The 22,916-nt window shown below is 49.9% G+C and overlaps 1 protein-coding gene across 24 annotated transcripts in view; it reads left to right on the top strand.

Moving 5' to 3' along the window:
• Glut1 (Glucose transporter 1) overlaps positions 1-22,916 on the top strand; it is a 904,849-nt gene that overhangs the window by 354,312 nt on the left and 527,621 nt on the right. For 19 of the 24 annotated variants that reach the window (XR_011716794.1, XM_071694280.1, XM_071694283.1 and 16 more), the window contains 2 exons: positions 13,865-13,963; positions 19,120-19,711. Coding sequence is in view for 22 of the 24 variants with exons in the window: in XM_071694280.1 (XP_071550381.1) it covers positions 19,134-19,711 (578 nt within the window). In the remaining 2 variants the exon portion in view is untranslated. Of the gene's footprint in view, positions 1-13,864; positions 13,964-19,119; positions 19,712-22,916 lie in introns of those variants that run through there. The other 5 variants (XM_071694299.1, XM_071694297.1, XM_071694301.1 and 2 more) reach the window with 5 other exon arrangements.

Below are 22,916 nucleotides of genomic sequence, written 5' to 3'. Positions count from 1 at the left end.
GCTGACTGTCAACTTACAAAGAATATATTGAGTATGATAATTGATAACAATAAGTGGCTTCCTCTCTGTGTCTGAGGTCTATAATGTTATTTATATATGGGTTTTAATGTGCAAACATTTTTGAAAACTTGTCATTATTTGTTTTATATATATATATATATATATATATATATATATATATATATATATATATATATATATATATATATATATATATATTATCCCTGGGGATAGGGGATTAAGAATACTTCCCACGTATTCCCTGCGTGTCGTAGAAGGCGACTAAAAGGGGAGGGAGCGGGGGGCTGGAAATCCTCCCCTCTCGTTTTTTTTTTTTTCTAATTTTCCAAAAGAAGGAACAGAGGGGGCCAGGTGAGGATATTCCAAAAAAGGCCCAGTCCTCTGTTCTTAACGCTACCTCGTTAACGCGGGAAATGGCGAATAGTTTAAAAAAAAAAATATATATATATATATATATATATATATATATATATATATATATATATATATATATATATATATATATATATATATATATTCCTATGAGTGCACAGGGAAATGCAACACGATAAGTTCCCTAGTGCACTTTCGTGTAATAATCACGTCATATATATATATATATATATATATATATATATATATATATATATATATATATATATATATATATATATGTATATAAATATATAAATATATATATATATATATATATATATATATATATATATATATATATATATATATATATATATATATATATATATATATATATATATATATATATATATATATATATATATATATATATATATATATATATCAAATATGATGGATTTTGTTGTTTGTTTTGAGATTCGAAATCACTACATTCTCGTGTCAACAATGCCTCATGGACAAACTACCGGGTGAAGGCCATTAACGAGGTGACCCCGGATGTTTGACCCGGTTTCTGAGGTAGACTAAGACGGTCAGGTAGATAGATAGATACGTAGGATGATGAGAATAACAAGTGTGTCATTATCCGTGCCTCATTATACAGCTGTTCTGCCGACCGGATTTCCCCCTTTTTTTTTCCGTGGATTATCATTAAATTGGATTTGGTGATAAATGTTAAGGCAACATTTGGAACCAGTTGGCAGAACTGTAAGTGGTTTATGTGTTTAATTAAATGTTGGAGCGGCACGTGTGTTGTTGTGGAGGGGGGGGGGGGGTAGGAGGAGGAGGAGGAGGTTAACCCCTCCCCCCCACACACACACACACACACACACACACCCGAGGTGGTGTCAGAGCGCATTTGTTGGCAGCGTGCAAGGCTCCCCCTTCCCACCACCGGTGGTGTTGTCAGAGAGCAGTTGGTGACAGTGGGAACTGCGCGCGCCCTGGGTCGTTCGTTCAGGCGCAGTTTGCGCCCTTCGTTGGCCATGCGACCTCACATTGTGGTTCCTGCATGACCCATTGTATCTTCATTCTCCCTATGTGTTGTTCATGCCCCGGGCGGTGCGTTCATCTGAACTGTTCACCGTTATTCATGCCCCGAGCATGGAAGGGCCTCAGGTCCCTCACCATGCCAGTATACTGTAAGGGTCTCAGTTCCCACACTAACCATGCCAGTATACTGTAAGGGTCTCAGGTCCCACACTCACTATACTAGTATACTGTAAGGGTCTCAGGTCCCTCACCATGCCAGTATACTGTAAGGGTCTCAGGTCCCACACCCACCATGCCAGTATACTGTAAGGGTCTCAGGTCCCACACTCACCATGCCAGTATACTGTAAGGGTCTCAGGTCCCACACTCACCATGCCAGTATACTGTAAGGGTCTCATGCCCCTCGCGATCTTTAACGAACCATTTTCTTCCCCTCCCACCGAGGTTCCAAGAGTCTCTCCAGCTCACATTTTCCGTGGATCATCACACACGCTTTCACACTCTGTATGTCCCAGGCTGTGAGGCGGGTCGTCCTCATGAATGAGACGACCCAACTGGAACGAGGGGTGATGGGGGGTGGAGGAGGTCGTTTTGGGTACGACTCACTGCCCACAACGGGGTCGTGGCAAATGGCAGCACATCACAACACGACACTCAAATTTTTGATCGTATTTGTACGCGTACAACCGAGTGTAGGATGTACAGTATTGTACTAGTACCACTGATGCAGGGATGTGTGGTAGTGTTGGTCATACTGTAATGGTAGGTCAGATGAGGGGTATGTCACTGTGATATGGTCCTACCTGGTACCAGACCTCATAATGGTTGTCAGGTTTCCTCGTTACACTCGTACCACCACCATCACTAGTCACCTCACCAGGGACCTGGGGGTGACTGGTTCGCCAGCAACACAGCTTCCCACCTCCCAGGTACACAGATCTACCTTCTGTGTGTGTCCCAAGGGATAAAGAATTAAGACTTAGTCATTAACGGCGCCACTATTAATTGTCTTGAAATTAAGGACAGGAAGGCTCCTTACCACCACACCCCACACCACACCACACCAAACACCACAGCCCACACCACACGCCACCCCACATCCCACACCCCATACCACACCCTACACCACACCACACGCCACATCCCACACCCCATACCACACCCCATACCACACCCTACACCACACCAAACACCACACCCCACACCACACCCCACCACACAGTACACACTAGCTGCACCACACAGTCCTTGAAAGTACTTTCATACCATTAAGTCTTAGGTCTAGGTAGTTCAGGTCAGATGAGGTCAGAACGAAGAGCGAATCACAGTCGTCGAAGTTTAATTTCCCTACCACTAACCAGCTAGTTCTATGCCGTCCAGGCGTAACGATGATGACTGTGTTCGAACAGCTTGTTATCCTCTACCATAATTACCCCTACGTGCCAACATCAGACGTAGAATTACGGACGAATTAAAGAACAATTGAAATCATCCAGAGTTGTTTACTGTCGACAGTGATGCAGTGGAGGACACATGCGACTGCAGGATCTGCTGGAGGACACATGCGACTGCAGGATCTGCTGGACTTGTGTGCCTTATATACATAGATGAAATGGGCTTTGGGTCAGGCGTGACGAGAGCCGAGATTAGCACAAGAAAACTATAGGATTAAGAGCTTAAATGCCTGCAGAGGCTAAAGGCCATTATCACAAGGTCATCGAGTTCAAAAGAATATGATGGAGGATGAGATGAATCTCTCTCTCTCTCTCTCTCTCTCTCTCGATGACTGGTGGGTGCCCACCTGCCCACTACAGCATCCAACAGCTTGATATGTCACAATTTTTTTTACACCAGCGAGGAACCTGATTTCACACACACACACACACACACACACACACACACACACACACACACACACACACAATACTAAGCAGGTTAGTATTAATGGAGTGTGAGGCAGGTGTTCTGTGTAGTTGTGGTGTTTGTGTCGCTGGTTAACGCCACCTTGGTGTGTGTGTGTGTGTGTGTGTGTGGTTATCATGGTCGGTCCCATAAGGCAAGGCTGATGGTTTCGTTGTCGTCATTTCGTGAGCGTTTCTCCGTGTTTGTCTATCCGTCCGCTAATGTTCGTGCGTCCGCCCTGTTCCGTATGTATCCCTTTACGATCCGTACGTTCGTTCAGTTTCGTATCCGTCCGTTAGCGTCCGTACATTCTTGTTTCGTATCCGTCCGTTACGTCCGTGCGTTCATGTTTCGTATCCGTCCGTTAGCGTTGTACGTTCATGTTTCGTATCCGTCCGTTACGTCCGTGCGTTCATGTTTCGTATCCGTCCGTTAGCGTTGTACGTTCATGTTTCGTATCCGTCCGTTAGCGTCTGTACGTTCATGTTTCGTATCCGTCTGTTAGCGTCTGTACGTTCATGTTTCGTATCCGTCCGTTAGCGTCCGTGCGTTCATGTTTCGTATCCGTCTGTTAGCGTCCGTGCGTTCATGTTTCGTATCCGTCTGTTAGCGTCTGTACGTTCATGTTTCGTATCCGTCCGTTAGCGTTGTACGTTCATGTTTCGTATCCGTCTGTTAGCGTCCGTACGTTCATGTTTCGTATCCGTCCGTTAGCGTCCGTGCGTTCATGTTTCGTATCCGTCCGTTAGCGTCCGTGCGTTCATGTTTCGTATCCGTCTGTTAGCGTCCGTACGTTCGTCCTGTTTCATATAATACCTCAAGTCTAGGTGACTGAAACTGGTGCACTAGAGGTGATGTACGCTTTCCTTGTTGTGTCTGCAGCGTCCTTATGGACACCGATGTCACGCGGGCGTTGGGGCAACAGCTGGTACTTTCTCGTCCACGTTTCCTGGGGTGTTGGCTCGGCTGCTGCTGCCTCCACCTGTGGTGTGTGGCTCCCAGGAGGCGTGGGTCGGGTGATCATCCGTCGTAGGGCATTGCTTGTGGCGAGGAGGAGGTGGACTGGTGGCGTGGAGAGGGGTAGTTGTGGTGAAGGATCGGTACTGTCCAGTGGGATAGTCTGGGTAGTTGTGGTGAAGGATGGGTACTGTCCAGTGGGATAGTCAGGGTAGTTATGGTGAAGGATGGGTACTGTCCAGTGGGATAGTGTAGTAGGATAGTCTCCAGTGGCATGTCGGTACACACTGTATTCCCCTGGTGACCAAGGGACCGCAATGGTATGTCCCACAAGGCCATTAGGTGATCGGGTAACTACCAACTGTGCCGCCCCCCCCCTCACCCATCACGTGACCCTGAGGGCTGGATTGCTGTGTGTGTTTCAACGTGTCTACCGCTGGTTCTGTGTCAGGGGGTCGGTCATAATCAAGATAGTTCAACACACAATAGTGTTCTGACTGTGTCTTTAATTCCGGTCGTGAGGTAGCCAGCATTAATGGCTGTGATGGTCAGGAACTCTCGTGCAGTACAGAAGGCGGGTGTGGAGACGCCATGCAGACAACACTGTAGCCAGAGACCAGATCTGAGATTGTGATGGAGTCGGGTGCGTAGCCAGGCGTCCTGGGGCGCAGGGGCGACGGAGGGGAGTCGAGCAGCGTGGGCCGCGCATTGTCTTGCCCCGCGGGTGTCTGGCACAGGGCAGTAAAGTCTAGAATTACCGTGTAACGCTTCGATGATTTGTCACGAGGAATTACGACCATAATGGGCCACTGAACCAGGGAGGAGCAGTGTGGCGGCCTTGGCGATGAGGGAGGAGTGTGGCAGGCCTGAAGAAGGAGGGAGGAGCAGTGTGGCGGCCTTGGCGATGAGGGAGGAGTGTGGCAGGCCTGAAGAAGGAGGGAGGAGCAGTGTGGCGGCCTTGGCGATGAGGGAGGAGTGTGGCAGGCCTGAAGAAGGAGGGAGGAGCAGTGTGGCGGCCTTGGCGATGAGGGAGGAGTGTGGCAGGCCTGAAGAAGGAGGGAGGAGCAGTGTGGCGGCCTTGGCGATGAGGGAGGAGTGTGGCAGGGCTGAAGAAGGAGGGAGGAGCAGTGTGGCGGCCTTGGCGATGAGGGAGGAGTGTGGCAGGCCTGAAGAAGGAGGGAGGAGCAGTGTGGCGGCCTTGGCGATGAGGGAGGAGTGTGGCAGGCCTGAAGAAGGAGGGAGGAGCAGTGTTGGCGAAGCCGGAGGAAGGAGCATCGTGGCGGGTCTGCCGGAGGTAGGAGCAGTGTGGAAGACCTCCCGAAGGAAGGAAGCAGTGTGGTGTCCTGCTGGAGGAGTAGACGCCGTCGTGGAGGATGGAGGAGCCATTGCCAGAGCGGCCCGGGGATAATGGTATTGGAGGCAGCCTCAGGAGTTAGTGTAGTGTACGTATGTGATGGTGTGTGTGTGTGTGTGTGTGTGTGTGCGCGCGCGCGCGCTCCGCCTCCTGCCTGTGAGGATAAAACCTCGTAAAAGCTTAATGTTACAAGGGAAAATGTCGGCTTAATAGCTTCCTGCATTTCAAATTGTTTTTGCGTGTCCCTGGGCCCGCCAGGTGGCACGCGAGGGCTGGAGGCAGGTCGCTGGTCAGGGGCGTGTCCAGCCGGTTGTAGGCACAGACGCGGCAGTTGTTGTACTTATCCCAACAGTTGGATGGTCCCGTTGGGGGGTCGGCTGAGTCGTCTGTACCTCCCCCCCCCCCCCTCTCTCTCTCTCTCTCTCTCTCTCTCTCTCTCTCTCTCTCTCTCTCTCTCTCTCTCTCTCTCTCTCTCTCGCCTCTGGCTTATTCTCTCTTTTTTTGACGCTTGTGATCAGCTGCAGTAGCTGTTGGCTTCTTCCCACAGCTGTGATCACCAGCTGTTGTGTTTCTCAGTTCTCTCCCACAGCTGTGATCACCAGCTGTTGTGTTTCCCACCGCTGTGGTGGCGGTGGTGGTGGTGGCGGGAGTGTGGTAGAGTGTGTGGGTGGGGAAGGGCAGCTGTTCCTGGCCCTGACGAAGGTACGACCATTGAGGTCCACGGTACGACGCTTGAATACGACGACGGTACGTCCAGTTAGGTCCACGGTACAACGCTTGAATACGACGACGGTACGACCAGTTAGGTCCACGGTACAACGCTTGAATACGACGACGGTACGACCAGTGAGCACGACCGTACGACCCTTGGTTATGATGACCCGGCAGTAAGCCTGGAGGGTTGTATCATCATGTGTTTGAAGGTCGTACCGTCGTGCTGAAGGGTCGTATCGTTGAACGCAAGAGATATTAAGAGAGCGATGTTGAATATACACTAACTTTTTCCCCTCTTTCTCCTCGTATTCCTTTTCCACTCATTCATCCTCCGCCCCTCTCACCTGTTCCATTCCGCAATGGTCCACTCGTCCACATCCCTCACCTATTCCAGACCACCAGGCTTCGCCAGGCACCATTCCTGTCCCTTGGTCCGTGCTGGGGGCACGCCCCGCCCGCCCCCCGCCCTTCCCCTTGCCTCCACGCATCCCCCCAGCACGTCGCGACGTCCTTACAGAACGTCTTTTGAAAGACTTGATAGATTGATTTACTTGCAAACTTGAAGGTAGTCTGGCCAACACCTGCGCCCTTGGGTCCTTCTACAGGGAGTTCGGCTTTTACTGTGTCGTGTTCCTCGTCGGGTCGAAATACACTGGGGAGGTGTGGACTGGTTCCCTCAACGCGACGGTACGATCCTGGAGCGCCAGGGTACGAGTCTTGAGCACGACGGTATGATTCTAGAACACTAGGGTACGAGCGTTGTGCACACGGTACGACATCCGGGTACGACAGTACGACCCGTAGGTATGATGACCTGGGTCTTTGACCTGACCTTAATGTGTCAGGTGAAAGACCCAGGACATTATCCCCAACGATTGTACCGTCGTACTAAACTGGTCAATTACCCTGTTATATTTACTCTCTCGTGGTCGTGGTAACTGCATTGATCATTTGTACACCAAAGGTGCTATGTTGGGGCTCATGGGTGTGTAACACCTGGTGTAGCTGCCCACCACAGACTGTGTATACACCAGAGGCGTTATGGTGGGCTGCCAGGGTGTAGCACCTGGTGTAGCTGCTCACCACACAGCTGTATACATTGTGGTTGTTGGTGATTTATGGTGGTTCATGTGCCCATGATGTCCTGTGACTGGGTTATACGACACCACAGCTCATGACTATACGACGGGGTACACCTCAGAATTGATGCCTGTGTCCAGATGTATGATTGGTGAGGCTCACCCTCACCCTCAGTGTATCTGGCGTGTATTTCCATTGATGGTGTCCCAATGTTCCGTTTTATGAGTGCATTGATGGCCTCTCTCAGTCCCAAGTGGTGTAAGGGTGTTTAGATGTTTAAACATTCCCTTTATACGGAGTGTATTGTAATTGGTGTCTTTGATGGTCCTTGTATCCAGGGTCTTGTAGATGGTTCGAAGTGCTCTGAATTGGTGGCCGTATCCAGTGTATAATGTGAAGGGTGGGTTGAAGTGCGCTTGAAGGTCCCAGTCGCAAGGTTTGTAGTTCTGGGAGCGGGTGGGGAAGGTTGGTAGCTGGGGAGTTTGCTAGCTTCTGGAGGTAGTCTGATGGCTAGTGGCCGAGGTAGCTGAGGACTTGGGAGACTGATGTAATTACCTTACAGTACGGGGAGGGAGTTCTATACTCACGAGGCTCCGTCTTTTGAACACACTCCACCATCATATAACTTCTTACAATTATGTAAGACGTCTGCATTAGCCATGTCTTCAGTTCTTATTCCATTCGTCGACCATTCTGGTGCTTTAAAAGTACTTGTTTACATCTCCTCACAAATTTCTTTAATAATTTCATGTTATGTTCTCTGGGTGTTTTGTCCTTACGTCTCTCGAACTATTGTTCACTGTCTATGTCTTCAATCTTTTTTAAAACCTTAAAGATTGTGGTCAGGTTAGCACTCACTCTTTTCTCTTCCAAGATGAACAAATTTGAAGCCTCTTGCTTTGCCCTGTATCTCAGATCCTCAATTCTCGTACCATTTACATTCTTCGTCTCTGGATTCCTCTATTAACCTTTTTTTTTGTTTGTTTCTTTACGTGCGGAGATCAAACTTGAGAAGCATATTCTAGTTTTGGTCTTATGTAGGATGTGAGGAGCCTGCTGAATCTTCCTTCTCCTTGCACTTGAATGCATGTCTAGTATGTGTTAGCTGAAGGGATGTCTTTTTAACTATTTTCCTAATGTTGGACTGTGGCGACGGGTTAGGGAATCTGTCGAATCTTGTCTTTCTCATTCGAATAATCTTGTAGTTACTCCCCTTGTTGAATGATAATCATAATCTTGTAGTTACTCCCCTTGTTGAATGATAATCATAATCTTTTAGTTACTCCCATTGTTGAATGATAATCATATCGAGTCTTTCCTTCCACATAACCCATCTTCATTACACTAATTTACATTTACTTGGATAAACTTCACATCATCTCGGTATCAGACCAACTTTGGAGCTTGTTAAGGTCCCCTTGTAATGTGATGCAATCCTCCACGCTTTTCACTTCCCCCATGGCCTCTGCATCATCTGCATACATGTTCAGGTTGGGGTCTGTATCTTCAGGCAAGTCATTCACATAGACCAAGAAGAGAAGTGGTCCCAGAACTCAACCCTGCGGCACTCGGCTGGTGACCTCGACCCATTTGAACAAAGCTCTTCTGACATTCGTCCTTTGTTCCCTTCTACTGTGTGTGTGTGTGTGTGTGTGTGTGTGTGTGTGTAAACAAGTGCGGCACATAGAAGCGAAGGGACATCTGGCGGCTCTGGCCAGAACTATAGCGTTCGTCACAAGGTTTCCCTCCGTGTTTACCTTATAAACTCTTGTCTCAGCGCCCCCTGTGAAGACCGCCTCGAATTGCTCAAAGATTTTAATGTTTTCGTTTATTTTTTGTCAGTAAAAACGGGAGACGAGTGTGGTCCAAAGTGTGTTTAGTAGGGCGGAACAGAACTGTGTGTGTGTGTGTGTGTGTGTGTGTGTGTGTGTGTGTTTTGATGGAGAGGGTGTTTGTGTAACATGGTGTATCATGAGGGATGATGGGGAGGCTCTTTGTGTAGTGGGGTGTAACGTGGTACATTGTGAGGGGTGATGGGGAGGGTGTATGACAATGGTGTAGGGAGAGCCTGTGTGTAGCGTGCTGGGTACCTGGTAATGGACGCTTTAATGTCTGCAGTTGATGGTGTTGCAGAGGGAGAGACGCCACTGTGTTGGCTCCTACTGGTGTGCATGGTCCTCTCCCTTACTGTCTGTGGTCCTCTCCCCTAGTGCCTGTGGTCCTCTCCCCTAGTGCCTGTGGTCCTCTCCCCTAGTGCCTGTGGTCCTCTCCCCTAGTGCCTGTAGTCCTCTCCCTACTGCCTGTGGTACTGTCCTCTAGTGCCTGTGGTCCTCTCCCCTAGTACCTGTGGTTCTCTCCTCTAGTGCCTGTGGTCCTCTCCCCTAGTGCCTGTGGTCCTCTATCCTAGTGCCTGTGGTCCTCTCCCCTAGTGCCTGTGGTCCTCTCCCCTAGTGCCTGTGGTCCTCTCCCCTAGTGCCTGTGGTCCTCTCCCCTAGTGCCTGTGGACCTCTCCCCTAGTGCCTGTGGTCTTCTCCCCTAGTGCCTGTGGTCCTCTCCCCTAGTGCCTGTGGTCCTCTCCCCTAGTGCCTGTGGTCCTCTCCCCTAGTGCCTGTGGACCTCTCCCCTAGTGCCTGTGGTCTTCTCCCCTAGTGTGAGGTCACTTCGTGGTCAGCCAGCGTCAGTATAATTCATAAAGCCACACTGTCGACCACCAGGTGTTGCCCTCGCCAGCCAGTGTAGCGGTCAGTGTTGCTAACACTGCCTCAGGATATCTGCTGATGATGGCAGTACACCCAAGGTTGTCTGGTCGTTGCTGTGTGGTCGTTAGCCTACCTCGACTAGCTTTATTCGACCAAAAGTCGTCCCTCGTAGCCTTGCCGATGCCCCCCATCACTCGATGTTTCCAGCATCGTGAAATTGGCTCCTATTTTCTGACACAATTTACCCCCCACCCCCCCAAAAAAAAAATGATATTGGAAAGGCTGAGCCGTTGCTGAAGAGGAGAAAATTGGTCTCGCTCAGCGCCGGGGTGTTGGTAGAGTTCCGTCCCTCCCTCCTCCTCCTCCTCTCCCCATCCTGGTCGCTTGTGTGGAGGCGGCCACAGCCGGCCACTCTCCCGCCAGGGGCGTCCGCTTCCAGACTCTCTCTCTCTCTCTCTCTCTCTCTCTCTCTCTCTCTCTCTCTCTCTCTCTCTCTCTCTGCAGGAAAGTATTCGGACGAATGGCACTTCAGATCATAGCGTTCGTCCGTAGTACGAAAAGACACCCACCTCCGCTCTACGAGAGGTGAGGCAAAGTGGCGATGACTCTTCCCTCCAGTGGATTGACACCCCCCAAAAAAAGCTTTTGCCTCCCTCATTGGTATAGCTGCTGAGTGCCGTATTTACCTCCGCCACACCTTCTGGTGATGTGACACGCGCCTTTGCTCGAGGGTCCGTGGGAAGGTCCCTCCCTCCCTCGTCCATTCCTGTGGAGGCCAGCAGGGTAGAACGCCTGGGTCTTTTGCTTTACCCAACTCCACTTTTCGCCAGTTTTTTGCCCCCAGTCAGAACTCTGTCTCCAATTTGCCGTCCGGTGCGTGGTGCAGCGAGTGTTGTAGTTGTGGTGTAGAAGGTTAGGTTGTTGTCTGGCCTGCGTGGGTGTTGTACGGGTGAGTGGGAGTAGTGGAGGCTTGTGCGGTGCTTCATCCAGCAATGGATGAGGTGGGAGTGAGGAAGGTGGGTGATGAGACGTGTGTGTGTGTGTGTATGATGGTGAGTGATGTTCGCCCATCCCACACATACACACACACACACCCACACACGCACCTCAGCCGTGGTGTGGGCGCGGCATCCGGTTCGGTGGGTGTACAAGGTGATGAATGTCTCCATGATTGCCAGGCAGATCACCCGCGTCTGTCATACGCACATCAATATGCGTCAGAGGAGCGTATATGCAAATACCCCGTAAGCAGATATTTACACCAGGGTTTAAAGTCGAGGATATCCTGGTGGTGAGGGAGCTTCGTTGCCAGAGGAGGTAAACATTGAGATGGAGGGACGTGGGATATGGGGGGGTCTGTATCCCCACTGTCCCGAGAGAGAGAGAGAGAGAGAGAGAGAGAGAGAGAGAGAGAGAGAGAGAGAGAGAGAGATTGTGTGAGATTGGCATGTACGTATGACTGTTGCGTCTCTCTTGCACCGTAAGATCTCACATATGGATCATTGTTGCACATATTGACGAGGGTCGTTTGGACGATTTGATATTGATGTTGACAATCTTTCCCGTTGTTGATGTCCGGGACTGAAAGCTAAACCTCTTTAGCCCTTCATCTGGAATGCGAGGTTTTTATGTGTTTTTTTTTCTGAATATGATTCGAAAACCAGAGTGTGACGTCGCGTCCTGGAGGGCGGGAGGGGAGTACTGTTACGTGACGTTACCTCCCAAGGCTCCGTAAAGTGTTACATGGCCTCCTGGCGACTGCGTTATGTTATCACTTCAACGATTGTAGGCCAGACTCACGGGTCGCAGAGGCGTGCCGGTAGCTACTGAGAAGGTGTGGATGTGAGAGGCTGTGGGTGTGAGAGGGTGTGGGTGTAAGAGAGTGTGAGTGTGAGAGGGTGTGGGTGTAAGAGAGTGTGAGTGTGAGAGGATGTGAGTGTGAGAGGGTGTGGGTGTGAGAGGGTGTGGGTGTGAGAGGGTGTGGGTGTAAGAGAGTGTGAGTGTGAGAGGGTGTGGGTGTGAGAGAGTATGAGTGTGAGAGGGTGTGGGTGTGAGAGGGTGTGGGTGTGAGAGGGTGTGAGTGTGAGAGAGTGTGGGTGTGAGAGAGTGTGAGAGTGTGTGGGTGTGAGAGGGTGTGAGTGTGAGAGGGTGAGTGTGAGAGGGTGTGAGTGTGAGAGGGTGTGAGTGTGAGAGGGTGTGGGTGTGAGAGGGTGTGAGTGTGAGAGGATGTGGGTGTAGGAGGGTGTGTGGGGGGTGTGTAGTGTGATTGTGAGGGAGGTGACTGAGGAAACGACTAAGGTGTGGATGGTATAGTGAGTGAGGAGATGTGTTGACAGAAGCCGAGTTACTGTATCGTCGTCAGCTCCCGTCTGTTTGAATGTAGGAATACATCACTGTTGTTGTATGAACGGTAACTGTTCTACACCCGTCTTGCCGTCAGCACCCATCCGCCTGAATGTAGTAACACAACACCGTTGTTGTAGTAGCGGTAACGACCCCACAGGTTTTCAATACCCGACGATGTTGTTACCGAAGTGCTCGGCCATCGTGGGTGAAATTGCTCCCCCCTCGCCAATACTTCGTAGGGGTTTAAACGTCCTTCGCGTTTTTTGTAGTATCATTTCACGTCTTTCCTCCCCCCATGAAAGACCAGACCTTCGCGTTTTTTGTGGTATTATTTCACGTCTTTCCCCCCATGAAAGGCCAGACCTTCGCGTTTTTTGTGGTATTATTTTACGTCTTTCCCCCCATGAAAGACCAGACCTTCGCGTTTTTTGTGGTATCATTTCACGTCTTTCCCCCCATGAAAGGCCAGACCTTCGCGTTTTTTGTGGTATTATTTCACGTCTTTCCCCCATGAAAGACCAGACCTTCGCGTTTTTTGTGGTATTATTTCACGTCTTTCCCCCCATGAAAGGCCAGACCTTCGCGTTTTTTTGTGGTATTACTTCACTTCTTTCCCCCCATGAAAGACCAGAGTGCTTGTTTATAAACGCGCGTCTCACACCCAGGGTTGGTACCGTCGTGCCGAAGGATCTGTGGATATCTTTCCGGCATTATAATCGTATGATTATAATGCCTTATAATCATACGATTATAAGGCATTATAGATATTATTTTCAGTAGCTGATGATTTGTCACATTCTTAATAGCAATTTAAGGCAAGATTCTTGACCTGAAAGTGTTTAATATGGATTCCAGTGGTAACTATATGTCCAGTAGACCACTGATCATATCATAGATATGTCCAGTAGACCACTGATCATATCATAGATATGTCCAGTAGACCATTGATCATGTCATAGATATGTCCAGTAGGCCATTGATCATGTCACAGATATGTCCAGTAGACCATTGATCATGTCATAGATATGTCCAGTAGACCATTGATCATGTCACAGATATGTCCAGTAGACCATTGATCATGTCATAGAAATGTCCAGTAGACCATTGATCATGTCATAGAAATGTCCAGTAGACCATTGATCATGTCATAGAAATGTCCAGTAGACCATTGATCATGTCACAGATATGTCCAGTAGACCATTGATCATGTCATAGATATGTCTAGTAGACCATTGATCATGTCATGTCCCACATGACAGTGATGTACGATGCCCGAGCCAGACGCCCCTTGTCACGAACCCTGTAGAGGGGGACGCGTCGCGGCCGCGCCACAGGGCGTGTTGATCTTCGACTGACCTGTGTCTTTTTTTTCTCTCTGTTGCAGGGCGTGGCGAGAGGCTTGTGAACCCCCCCCCCCCCCCCTCTTCCTCAGCAGTGCCCACAACTAACAACGCTCTCTGGTGGCACCAACATGGCTGTTACGGTAAGTCTCTGCACTGCTTCCCTATGCATGATAGAATATTGGTGTGCATTTGTGATGTAACACCGCCCCTGTTGCATTCGTGGTACACCCCTGTTGCAGTGGTGGTACCCTTGCATTTGTGGTGCCTCTGTTGCATATGTGGTACCCCCGTTGCATTTTCGGTACCCCTGTTGCATATATGGTACCCGACCCTCATTTATCTCGCATTTGGCATCCAGTAGCGGTATCCCCGTTGCACTGCGCTATGCCCAAGTGTATACCGTTATAGTACCCATCTTGTGTATGATGTATGTGCCTGTAGCACTAAGAATTCGCCTCGTAGTACCTCAGTTGTATTCAACAGCATTTAAGACCTTCCCTTTGGTGCACCTGTCGCATCTTGATGTGTGTGGTACATCTGGTGTCCCATGGTACTTTTCTAAGGACTTGGTACCTTTGTTGAAGCCTTCCACGCTTCCTATGGCACCTTAACCCTTGGCGGTACGTGGTTCATCCCTTGATGCCCTTAACCCATCACGTGTGCTCCTGTCGGATCCCCTGGTTCTCCTGTCGCATCCCATGGCTTCCCTGTCGCATCCCATGGAACGCCTATCGCATCCCATGATTCCCTTGTCGTATCCCACGGTAACCCTGTCACAACTCATGGTTTATCTGTCGCATCCCATGGTACCTCAGTCGCATCTCTGGCAGTGGCTGTAGACCCGCACCTCGCAGTCCCTCAGTATCTTCCTCATAAGGTCACGGGGAACATTTCATATGTGCGTCTGTGGTACCCCGTGTTGGTTGTGGTGCCACCCGACGGCCCTCATGTGTGTTCTACCCTGGGCTGTGCCAGCTAGCTGCCCCACACGTAATGATTGTGTGCCTGTTATGTTTACCGTAATCTGCTGTGACCTGACTCGCCGTCAAGTGTGACCTCTTGTGACCTTACTCGACCTAATGTTCTTAAAGGTATTGAGCTCTTGGAGTAGGGAGGTGGGGATAGTGGCACTCTGGCACCACCAGCCCCTCAACCCTCATCTTATGATCGCATGGCACTCAACCATCATCTGTATATATATATATATATATATATATATATATATATATATATATATATATATATATATATATACATGGTCACATGGCACTGTGCCTCCTTCCTATATATACAGTGGCACTGGGCAAAACATTGGCTTACTTGTGTACATGTTTCCATAATCTCTTTCTCTTTCTTCTGTAAAATTGCTTGAACTGTTAAAACAGAACTATTAATCATCTCAGAGAGAGTCGTCTGGTTTTGATGGTCACAGACGATGTCTCATTAGGATGATGTTCGAACTGTAAAATTTCTGTGGATTCCTGTAGGATGCTGAGGGTCGAGTTGGGGAATAGAATCACATCTCTGATGCCGACTTCGGAACGGTAATTCCGTAAGAACATGCCAAAGCATTGGATCCTCAATGACCGACCGTTCTGATAGGATATCTGTCTTTAATCCTTTTGTTTGACGTTATGGTAAAAGCTCAGGTAATAGAGTTCCAGTGTTAAAGCTTACGGTGAGGGAACTCGGTGATTCGAACCTTCGCTTACGCGAGAAAAAGGTTTGTATGAATCAAGCGAGTGAACCATGGACTATAATTTTCTATTAAAACGCTTTGATTGGACGCCCTCGTAACGGAACGCTTGGTTATAGAAGTTATCTATGATAAAACTGGAATAGAACCATCTGTTTTAGGTTATGGCAACAGGCTAAACCTGTTCGAAACTCTTTTATTTAAATGAATATCACCTGAGTGTTTGAGGGATGCACCCTGACCCACAGGAGTCGATAGATAACAATCAGAACACCCCTTCGATACTCACACAGCCTCGTGCCTCGGGCCAGGGGATGGGTCACCTGCATCGATGGTGCAGCTGTAGAAAACGCGAATAGATTCTCGCCCTTTAAATTTTCCATCGGAAATTTATTTTGGAGTCTTGTGGAGCGGTATTGATAAACATGGGTAGATTGTTGCCAATAGTGGTGACGTCATGCCTCGCACGGTGCGAGAGGGAGGGTCTGGTGTATGTTGGAGACTTTGTCGCACTCTGTCGAAGGGTCTGTTGCACTTTGTCGAAGAGTCTGTCCTGTCGAGGAGTCTGTCGCACCCTGTCAGAGGGACTGTCGCACCCTGTCGAAGGGTATGTTCCACCTCCGTCGAAAGGTCTGTCGCACCCTGTCGGAGAGTTTGTCGCACCCAAGCAACTCCATGTAGTTTGTGATGCCTTACTTTTGTCTCCACCAGTGATTTGTTTGCCTCATGCTTCCATTGTTTGCCTCACCACAACACTCCCTCATTCCGACAGCTTTAATTATTTTTTACCCCGGCGGTATATGAGTCTCTCTGACTATGTTTACCTCCCCTCACCCCGGCGGTATATGACTATCCCTAACTATGGTTATCTCCACACGCACACCCCGGCAGTACATCACTCTCCCTATCTATGGTTATCTCCCCCTCACCCCGGGAGAATATAACTCCGCCCAGCTATAGATGTCTCCCCCTCTCATCCTGCATTGTTTGTTTTAACTTTGTCCGTGTTGAGGTAGGGTGCGTCCGTGGGTGTCGCCGTGTATGGCACCCCTGGTACGAGTGTGCCACATGCATGAATGAGTGAGGCACATCTTGACCCCGGGTCCGGCCCGCCCTCCACAGTGAACCCAACCTCATCACCATCCTGGGTCCCTCCCCTCTGCTCTGCAGGAGGAGCATCCCACAGTCTCGAATTCGCAGAGAAACATCTTTATTTGTTCTTTTTTTTTTGAAGGAGACGTCACTCTGTTTATACTACATACTCTCACAGCTGGTCATATTTTCTCCATTGATAAAAGCTCGTGAATCTTTGCTTGATTTTTGCAAGGACGTGTGTTTGTTGTCATTTGTTAATTACCTTATTTTGTCGTAGGCTGTGAAAAACCTATGACGTGTCAGCTGGTTTATTGGTAAAGTCATTAAATGTCTTTGAAGGCTCGGGGGGGCCTTTAAATTTCCCTAATCACCCACTGAATTCCCTGGTCTTCGTCATTACTGTGATAAGCGGGTCATATGTTAATTGTTAATTGGGAAGATATTCCATATCTGGCTATAGGGAAGGTTATCCATATGTGACTAAGACTTCTGTTTCCTCCGATGGTTTTAGACTTCTGTTATTGTGGCTGTGGGGTTGTGTTTGGCTTCTCTTATTGTGGGTGTAGGGGATTGGATCCTCCTCCGTACCTTCTCTGTCTGTGTGTAGGGGACACCGGGTGTCTGATCTCTGGCTCCGTGGAGTCGAACTGGGGTTTGAGTCAACTTTGGTGAGATTATTTCTGTCGTATACCATCCGGTGTGGATGGAAGGACGGCACGGCGCGTCCCCCACATACATATGTAGTTCCCGAACTGAACTGTCTGCTTGGGCCAGTCATGTGAGTTTGTGATCAGACAATCCTACACGCCTCAAATGGTCTGTCTCCATGTGAGGGTTCGAGATGTGAGATCTGGGACTGCGTGTCCACGCTAACTATCCCGAGTTGTGCCTCCATATTTGGGAATTTATGTTCGAGTTTATTGAGACACTTCACTGGATCGATCCTTTAGTTGAGGTTGCATGGTGGAGGCGGACCCTGCATACCCAGACAGCGCCTCACTCCAGTGCTGAGGTTTGTAAAGTCTTCCTTGGATTTTGACCAGAGTCGCTCCGTTAACTGGGTCTGTGTATCGACTTCGGGGGCGGTGCTGGACCACGGCCACCTCACCTACCTCCCTCCGTCAGCCCGATTGCTAGCTTAGCTTACTTCTCTGACAGGAATTGATGATTCAGACTTGCTCATGTTACTTAATGCGTCTACATTCGCAATGGGTTTAGAGAATCATAAGCGGGAACCACACGAACGTTCGTGCACTCCATCGGCTGGATCGTGTTCACATGTTCGTTTTGGATGAGACCAAATGAGGGTTTCGTGTTCTGTCTGATGTGAGTCAGATTGATAGATGGAGGTGAAAAACGCACTCAAGGCTTGATCCACAGCACTAGTCTACATTCCATAGGTCATCACCTTATTCATCTAGTGGTTTGCTTCTTAAAGGGGCTCCGGCGTACAATCATGTCACCTCAGTATAGATTTTGTGACATTATTCTATCAGTATTTAATCATGTGTTTTTATTAGCTGTCCTGTGTTTCATTATTTGATATTTTGAATGTATTTCTTGTTCGATTTAGCAAGCAGGGCGAAAACGGCTGATATGAATTAGGCTTCTGTTTCTATCATTTCAATCATTATTATTTTCTTTTATTGAAATATGCGGATGATCCTTTATGAGACGTGTATGGTTCCTTCTGACCATCTCAGTGGTGGCTGGGGACGCTCAGCTGACAAGCTCAGCCATCAAGTCATGATATCAACTGGGTCAGCCGCCAGAAGGGTGACGACTTAAACCAACGCCAGCTTTATCAAATCGTCTGTGTCACCCGTCTTTAGTAAGATGGTTCTGTGTCACCCGTCTTTATTAAGATGGTTCTGTGTCGCCCGTCTTTATTAAGATGGTTCTGTGTCTCCTTCGTCTGCCGTCACGAGTCCCTCGCAAGTTTTGAGGTGTTGTAGTTGTTATGAGCCGTTGTTGTGTGAGCATGACAGCTCAGTGTAATTATCAAGGTTGTTCTTGTAGTGTTGTGTGTATATGGCTTCCGTTACGTTGCACGTCGTTGCATGACCCATCTCCCTCCTGCCCCTCACACTCTGCCAACCCTACAGTATGTGCTCCTGCCTGACCACACTTGCATGACGCGATGTCCCATATTTTTCTTCCTTCATATTACGCATTGATGTATATATATATATATATACACCTATGTCCACCTGATGCTTATTGTCGTGGTATCAACGTATTGTGAGCTGTTGATCTGGCCGCCCTTCCTCCGCCTCGGGGTCAGGAAGACTGAGCCGGGTGTGTGCACATCATGTGAAGCCGCCCAGGATGGAGACGTGAAGGTGAGGTGGTATAGGGTAGGTGTTGCTCTGTGTGTCGGCCCAGGTGCCCAGCTCTCACCTTGTCTCTCTCCCTCCCTCATGCTGCTCGGACTCTCGCCACCTGGACACCACCTGCGGTACACCTGCCTCGTGGGACACCACCGCATTTTGTTGGTATGTACAGTTTTGGGCGGCCGGATGTGCTGGTGGCGTGGTGGCGGCGGCGGGGCGCGACCCTGTGGGGGCGGCTGCATGAGGGGCGGCGGCCAGCGGGTGTCTGACTCTGTGTGTGACGGGGGCCGCCACTCCCCCGCCATTCCCTTCACCGCCCACATCAGCCAGCCCTACTCCTGCGTCGTGGGGCCGCTCCCACACACGGCGCCCGCCACCGCTTCCGCAGCGGCCGCGGCCGCCGCTGCCGCTGCCGCCTACGCATCGCCTCTGTCCCCGCCAGCCTTCCCCACCGGGGTTCCTCCCCCGCCCGTCGGCACGCCGCTTGGCACGCCACCTTCACCTTGCTTCGGCAGCTGCAGCTGCGGCGCCTCCACCGCCTCCTCCCCGGGCGCGTGCCGCGTGCACGAGCGCGTATTCACGTGCCCGCCACCCCCGCCGCCAGTGACCTGCGGTGCCACGGACCGTGAGAGTGTGGTGGGGGCCCTCACGGGGGGTGATGGGGATCTAGCCGTGCCCAGTAACGATGACCAGGAGGTATGGCACCCTAGGGACGATACATCGGAAGAGATTAAAGAAGAAAGTGTAAAGGAATTATTGCTGAGGTGTGTGTGGGCCAGCCTGCCCATCTCTCTATCTCTCTCTCCTGCCCGGACGGCGCGGCGCGGCTGGCGGCGCCCTTCCAGACCCCCTCCCACGCCTCCCTCCCCCTTCATAACCTGCACCAGCAGCAGCAGCAGCTGACCTCACCTGAACCAGGCCACCACCGCCGCTGCCGCCAGCCGCGCCCGCGCCTCGCCTGGCCGCCCGCGCCCGCCGCCTCGCCCATCCCGCCCACAGCCCACACCACACCAACCAACACCACCCACCACACCACACCAACCAACACCACCACACCACACCACACCACACCATACTCACTTGCGCACACCCAATTCTCCGACCTGTAGCCACTGCCAACACACCCACGCCCATATCCACTCCCACACGTGTAGGACGCCCATGCCCACGTCTCCAAGGACATGGTGGGAGGTAGGAATACCGGTATGGTGTTACCAACGCCACCATGTGTCCACCAGCTGTGTATCTACACTCGCTTCCTCACATCCTGAACCACTCACACCAGTGGCCCTACACTTACACCGACCCTTCAAAGTCCACACCGACCCTAAAACGTTTACCTTAAACGTTTACACCAACCCTTAAACGTTTACACCGAGCCTTAAACGTTTACTCCAACCTTTAAACGTTTACACCGACTCTTAAACGTTTACTCCAACCCGTAAACGTTTACACCAACCTTTGTAACAACTTTGCTCGTTCATGTATACTCATACACTTCATATATACTGGCTGATGTGTGTCTAAACACTCAGCTACACTAGTACACACAATACCCCTACACATCACCACCACCACACAACTGTGCCAACACCACCACACTACCACACCATCACCACCACACTACCACACCAACACCACCATACTACCACACCAACACAACCACACTACCACACCAACACCACCATACGACCATACCAACACCACCACACTACCACACCATCACCACCACACTACCACACCAACACCACCACACTACCACACCAACACCACCACACTACCACACCAACACCACCACACTACCACACCAACACTACCACACTACCACACCAACACCACCACACTACCACCACCACACCAACACCACCACACTACCACACCAACACCACCACTACCATACCAACACCACCACACTACCACACCAACACTACCACACTACCACACCAACACCACCACACTACCACACCAACACCACCACACCAACACCACCACACTACCACACCAACACCACCACACCAACACCACCACACTACCACACCAACACCACCACACCAACACCACCACACCAACACCACCACACCAACACCACCACACTACCACACCAACACCACCACACCAACACCACCACACCAACACCACCACACCAACACCACCACACTAACACCACCACACTACCACACCAACACCACCACACCAAACACCACCACACTACCACACCAACACCACCACACCAACACCACCACACTACCACACCAACACCACCACACCAACACCACCACACCAACACCACCACACCAACACCACCACACCAACACCACCACACTACCACACCAACACCACCACACCAACACCACCACACCAACACCACCACACCAACACCAACACACCAACACCACCACACCAACACCAACACACCAACACCACCACACCAACACCACCACACCAACACCACCACACCAACACCACCACACCAACACCACCACACCAACACCAACACACCAACACCACCACACCAACACCACCACACTACCACACCAACACCACCACACCAACACCACCACACCAACACCACCACACCAACACCAACACACCAACACCACCACACCAACACCAACACACCAACACCACCACACCAACACCAACACACCAACACCACCACACCAACACCAACACACCAACACCACCACACCAACACCACCACACCAACACCAACACACCAACACCACCACACCAACACCACCACACCAACACCAACACACCAACACCACCACACCAACACCAACACACCAACACCACCACACCAACACCACCACACCAACACCACCACACTACCACACCAACACCACCACACCAACACCACCACACCAACACCACCACACCAACACCACCACACCAACACCAACACACCAACACCACCACACCAACACCAACACACCAACACCACCACACCAACACCACCACACCAACACCACCATACCAACACCACCACACTACCACACCAACACCATAACACTACCACACCAACACCACCACACTACCACACCAACACCACCACACCAGCACACCAACACCACCACACCACCACCACCACACTACCCAACAGATCAGCAGTAGTATTCCGGATTGCTTTTTGGGTAGTCGTTTGCTAAGTGCCTGAAAAAAGAATTTATACATTTTTGATATTGATATTTCTTTTCGTAGATGTTATGCTTTTAGATTATAATCCTAGAACGTATCAGAGCGGCGCTGACGTAAGCCTCCTGAGGCTGTAAATGGACGCAGACTGCCACCAGAACTGTAATTTTTTTTTGAGTTTTTGTTAAAGAAAGAAGCAAGACACACACACTCGCCAGAGATGTCATCATGTGTGTCTGTGTCTGTGTGTGTGTGTTTGTGAAACTGCACAGGTCATTCCTTTAGGCTATTTTAACGACCAGTTCCTCATCGTCAGTAGCCTGTACGGTTTCATAGATAATTATATATATATATATATATATATATATATATATATATATATATATATATATATATATATATATATATATATATATATAAAGTATATATATATGTATATATAGCTTTAGTTAATGTGCTTTATGGAAAGCATTTGGAAAAACTTACAGTTCATGGATTAACGTGTTCACTACGGCGGTACGACCCTTCAGCACGATGATACGACCCTTGAGCACGACTGCAGTACGACCCCGGTGATATGATGGGGTGACCTTTCTTTTGACACCCAGGGGTCGAGTCAGGGGACACGCCATCCTCCACCAGAGGTCGTACCGTCGTACTCGAGGGTCGCACCGTCGTACTCAAGGGTCGTACCATCGTGCTCAAGGGTCGTAGCGTCGTGCCCAGGAGGATAAGGGTTACCAGTCTAGTATGATTACTAGTATTACTAGTATTACTAGTATTACTAGTATTCTTGTGGGATGATGATTTACCCACTGCGTGTAATGGTAGTCT

Source organism: Panulirus ornatus, chromosome 57 (assembly GCF_036320965.1).
Source record: "Panulirus ornatus isolate Po-2019 chromosome 57, ASM3632096v1, whole genome shotgun sequence".
In the NCBI taxonomy this organism is placed as follows: Eukaryota; Metazoa; Arthropoda; class Malacostraca; order Decapoda; family Palinuridae; genus Panulirus; species Panulirus ornatus.
The sequence above is the reverse complement of the archived record's forward strand: the minus strand, read 5'-3'. Positions and strand labels throughout refer to the sequence as shown.